Source organism: Spinacia oleracea, chromosome 6, assembly GCF_020520425.1.
Source record: "Spinacia oleracea cultivar Varoflay chromosome 6, BTI_SOV_V1, whole genome shotgun sequence".
NCBI classification, from domain to species: Eukaryota; Viridiplantae; Streptophyta; class Magnoliopsida; order Caryophyllales; family Amaranthaceae; genus Spinacia; species Spinacia oleracea.
This window is the reverse complement of record NC_079492.1, coordinates 90,506,604-90,510,565: the sequence shown is the minus strand read 5'-3', so window position 1 is coordinate 90,510,565 and position 3,962 is coordinate 90,506,604. Positions and strand designations below refer to the sequence as shown.

The 3,962-nt window shown below is 33.1% G+C and overlaps 1 protein-coding gene across 1 annotated transcript; it reads right to left on the bottom strand.

Annotated features, from left to right (window-relative positions):
* Positions 1–1,016: 1,016 nt before the first annotated feature.
* LOC110803953 (acyl-protein thioesterase 1-like) lies at positions 1,017–1,814 on the bottom strand (the record flags this gene model as incomplete). The annotated part of the gene is given in 5 exon segments (XM_056832462.1): positions 1,017–1,107; positions 1,212–1,305; positions 1,463–1,545; positions 1,670–1,772; positions 1,775–1,814. Coding segments are annotated over 5 exon segments (411 nt in total), but the record flags the coding sequence as incomplete, so codon positions are not given.
* Between the last annotated feature and the right edge of the window lie 2,148 nt (positions 1,815–3,962).

Genomic DNA, 3,962 nt, shown 5'->3' with positions numbered 1-3,962 from the left:
TAAATGTTATATGAAAACCTATTAGCTTTAATGGTACGTAGAGCACTATGCATATGCATATGAGATGTAGATTCAATTTCTACATAGGTTGTCTTCTAAAGTGAATTAATAAAACCTCAAAAGTAATACTCCTAAGTAAATAAAAGCAACTCAAAGTAAATCAAACTAAATAAAAAGTAAATCAAACTAAATAAAAAGTAGATAAATAACTTAAAAAGTAAATCATAATATTTTTAAAGTACATGTACAATTAGTGTACATTAAACTAAAAAAGAAAAGAGTTACTAAACTTATTCAAAAGGAAAACATGTAATACAAAAGTAAAGAAAATGATAGTATATAAGTAAATGGAATTGCTCCAAAAGTAGATTGAATTGTTCCAAAAGTAAATTGAAACTATTTTCCACTTTCATTTTCATCAATTTGATTCAAAGGTAAAGAATGTTTATCTTTTTTCTAGGTTCGACATAATTTTCCTTTTGTTCAATTCTGAAGTAAATAAAAAATCCAACACGTACATAGATAACCTACGTGGGATTCGAACCCACATTTTTGTGCATTTGCACAATGCTCTACCCATTGAGCTAGTAGGCTATTTTTTAAAATAGAATAAATGAAAGTAAAGAAAGTACCAAAAAAAAAAAATCAAAACAGTTCAAAAGTAGAGGCTTCGATTGTAAAAGTGTGAACAAGCACCAGATTTCGTCGACAAGAAGTTGCTGCAAGTCTGCAAAATCGAGTCAGAAGTTGGGGTGAATCTATTTTCTGTTGGCTCATCAAGCTCAACAAAGGAGAGAATGTAGTACTAGCTGACTTTCACTCACTAACCCCTCCCACATTGACGAAGACCCACAATGGGCCACAAAGCATCCTAACGATGGGTGTGCCAGTATCTTCTGCTGCTGCACCCACCCACCGTGAACCACCCTTCTCCCGCCAACCGAATGATTAAATAGAATCCATTTAAAAGTAAATAACCATCAATCAGGAAAGTTGAAGTAAAACTTATAAACAATCTAGATCCATAATACACATTCAAGTCCCAACCAGGATACCAAGAAATTACAGACTTCATCCATCTCCATGGGTATTGTATAATGTCCAAGATTGTATTTTATCCAAACATAATTAGTCTCAGTTGAAAAGATTGCAGTTGGCAAAACCCAGAAAAACTAGATGTTACTACAAAAGAAATAGATGCTAAATTATACCCATCATGGCTTTTGAATGTGAGATTTCAAAATCCACCTGAAGTCAAGGCTTGTGCATATTTCTCCCCAAATTTATATGCAACTACTTCATCAGTTGCAAGAACAAATGGTGATGTTAGAATTATCCCTCAACATTGTTCGAGCTAGTTGAGTATTTGATGTTTTAAACCAAGTTTTCAGTATTCTCTGAATTGTTCTGATGTTCTTTGACAACAACATGAATATAGGAGAAAAGATACAGAAGGAGTTACATTTTCCATTACAGATGAAAATTGGCAAGGACGCGGCCCTCGTTGCAGCATCATATGAACCTCCCATCTTGTTCCTCAAGTTCCTGCAACAATGAGCATAAAGTATTATTAGCATTAAGAAGAAAAAATTTATCCTAATGACATGTTCTATAATGTACATGAGAATGTAATTTACTCCATATTTTATAACCAGGAAATCATTAATACCTTGCACTTGGAAGCCAACCACTAAGTCCAACTATTGCCCTCAAATTAATCGGGTAGAAGTTTCCAGTAGCGTATTTCCCAACAGCAAAACAGGATGCTGAGTGAGCCCAACAACAACACTCATACTAAATCCTCCAATACCAAATTTAACCGTTTTAACATAACAAGGAAATAATCAGATTTGTCTTGAATTTTGGTTGGTTTTTTGTCTAATTATAACACGAAGCATTTGGATAATCAGGTATGTGATTAAATTTTTATTGTTCTTGTAGTGAAAAGTTCAAACAGTTACCATTAAAAATCTAATTAAAGCAAATCAGAATTGCAATTTTAAAAGCTCTAATTTTAGCAACCTAAGATCGAAAATTTATGAAACAAAGATTTTATGAAACCCTAGTTTACAACAATCGAAATTGAAAATAATTGAATCAAAAAAATAATAGATAAACTAAGTCGAATACTTACTTGGTGAAGAGAGAAGATTCAAGGTTAATATGCAAAAAGCCGTAAAATCTGGGCAAATATGAGAGAAGCCGCAGAGGATTTGTAGAGGTGAGAGAAAATCGAAGGAAGAGAGAGAAAGGGTTGTGAGAGTGAATCACGAAATGAGGAGGTCATTCATGCGTTAATTCACCGGATCCTGATTATATATATATATATATATATATATATATATATATGTATATATATATATATATATGTATATATATATATATATGTTAGATATATATGATAATTTGACCCAAATATTCGATATGCGTAATATGTTATTTTGACAAAAATATTAAGTAGAAATATTTTTTATTATTGATATGACGATTTGACTAAACTATTACAAAAAAATAGGGATGTCAGTGGAGCGGATTTTATAGGAGACCCACCCTGCATCCGCCCCAAGTAGGTAGGTATGGGGGGAGGTTTGGCGTGTGATGGTGCGGGGATGGGTATAAAAGTTGTACCTGCCATGGTGATGGGGCGGGTGTGGATTTTGTGTTGAACCCGACCCATCCCCGCCCACCCCGCCCCATCCCCATCCCCATCCGCCCCGCCCCGCCCCATCCCCACTCGCCCCGCTTTATACCCGACATGGGTGATGAGGTAAGTGTAGATTTATTTGCATGCCTAGGTGATAATATGAATTTAGGTGAGATTTTTATGTTTTATTATTTGATTTTTTTTGTTATGACGGGTATTTTTTACGATTATATATGTTACTTTAGTCATAAGGTATTTTTTTTCTAAAGCTAACTTTCATTACTCCGTATATGGCAAATTGGCAAATGTTTGATAAATAAGAAAAATTAGGTGGGTATTGGGGCGGGGTATGGGGAGGGGATAAGAAGGGGATGGATACCCAATTGGGTGGTGGGGCGGGATGTATTTTCATTTATACCCGTTTACACCAGAAAGTAAAATGTGTTATTCCTGATGTCTATTTTAGTATAATGTAATAGATTCTATAAAGGGAAGTGGCTAAAAGGTTTTTTTACCCATAATTACGAGGTAGGTTTTGATGATCAAGGTTTTTAACATTTTTAATAAATGAGTTAGTTTGGGTGAAGGGGTGTTCAACCCTTTTAACGCTGACGCGAATACAAATTGTCACGAACGTAAATCCAACACGAAACGACCCGTTTGACAATCCATTTTTCATATGTTTCATGATTTTTCATCTTTTAGTTTGGTAGCCTAAAACTATTTTTTGTTTTTACAAATATCGTTGTACTCGTGATTTTTAAAATTCGTGTTATTAGTGTTTTGTTTTTGATAAATCCGCCATATATACCAGATTTTTTGTACTTAAAACTTTTTATAAAAAAACATTTTTTTTACACAAATTCTTATTTACAAGGGTTGTACAATAATTATTGTGCACCGGAGTAAACGTTAACTCAAAAGGCTTAAAAGTCATGCTTACATAGGTAAAAGTTATCTATTTTTTAGTGATAAATTTTTTTATTTTAATAAAACTTATTTCTTCAAATTCACTAATAATGTATAAAATTAATCATTTAATCGTTTAAAATGTTTATCTATCAACTTTTTTGTACTAATATAAAAGTTAATCAAAACTAGGTTAAAGTTACAAAAAATGGGTAAAAGTTATCTTGGTGTACAATAAATTTATTGTACACCTTGTGCGCGCAAGACCTTTTGTTTTTTTCTAATGTTACCGGGTCTATCGGGCAGAGTTTTTTCTTATATAGTTCCATGCGGTTTCTTTCATTTTCTAGAATTTCTATGTTCTAGATAGATGTCATAAGGCCTAGGGATGTCAAATCGGGTCATCGTT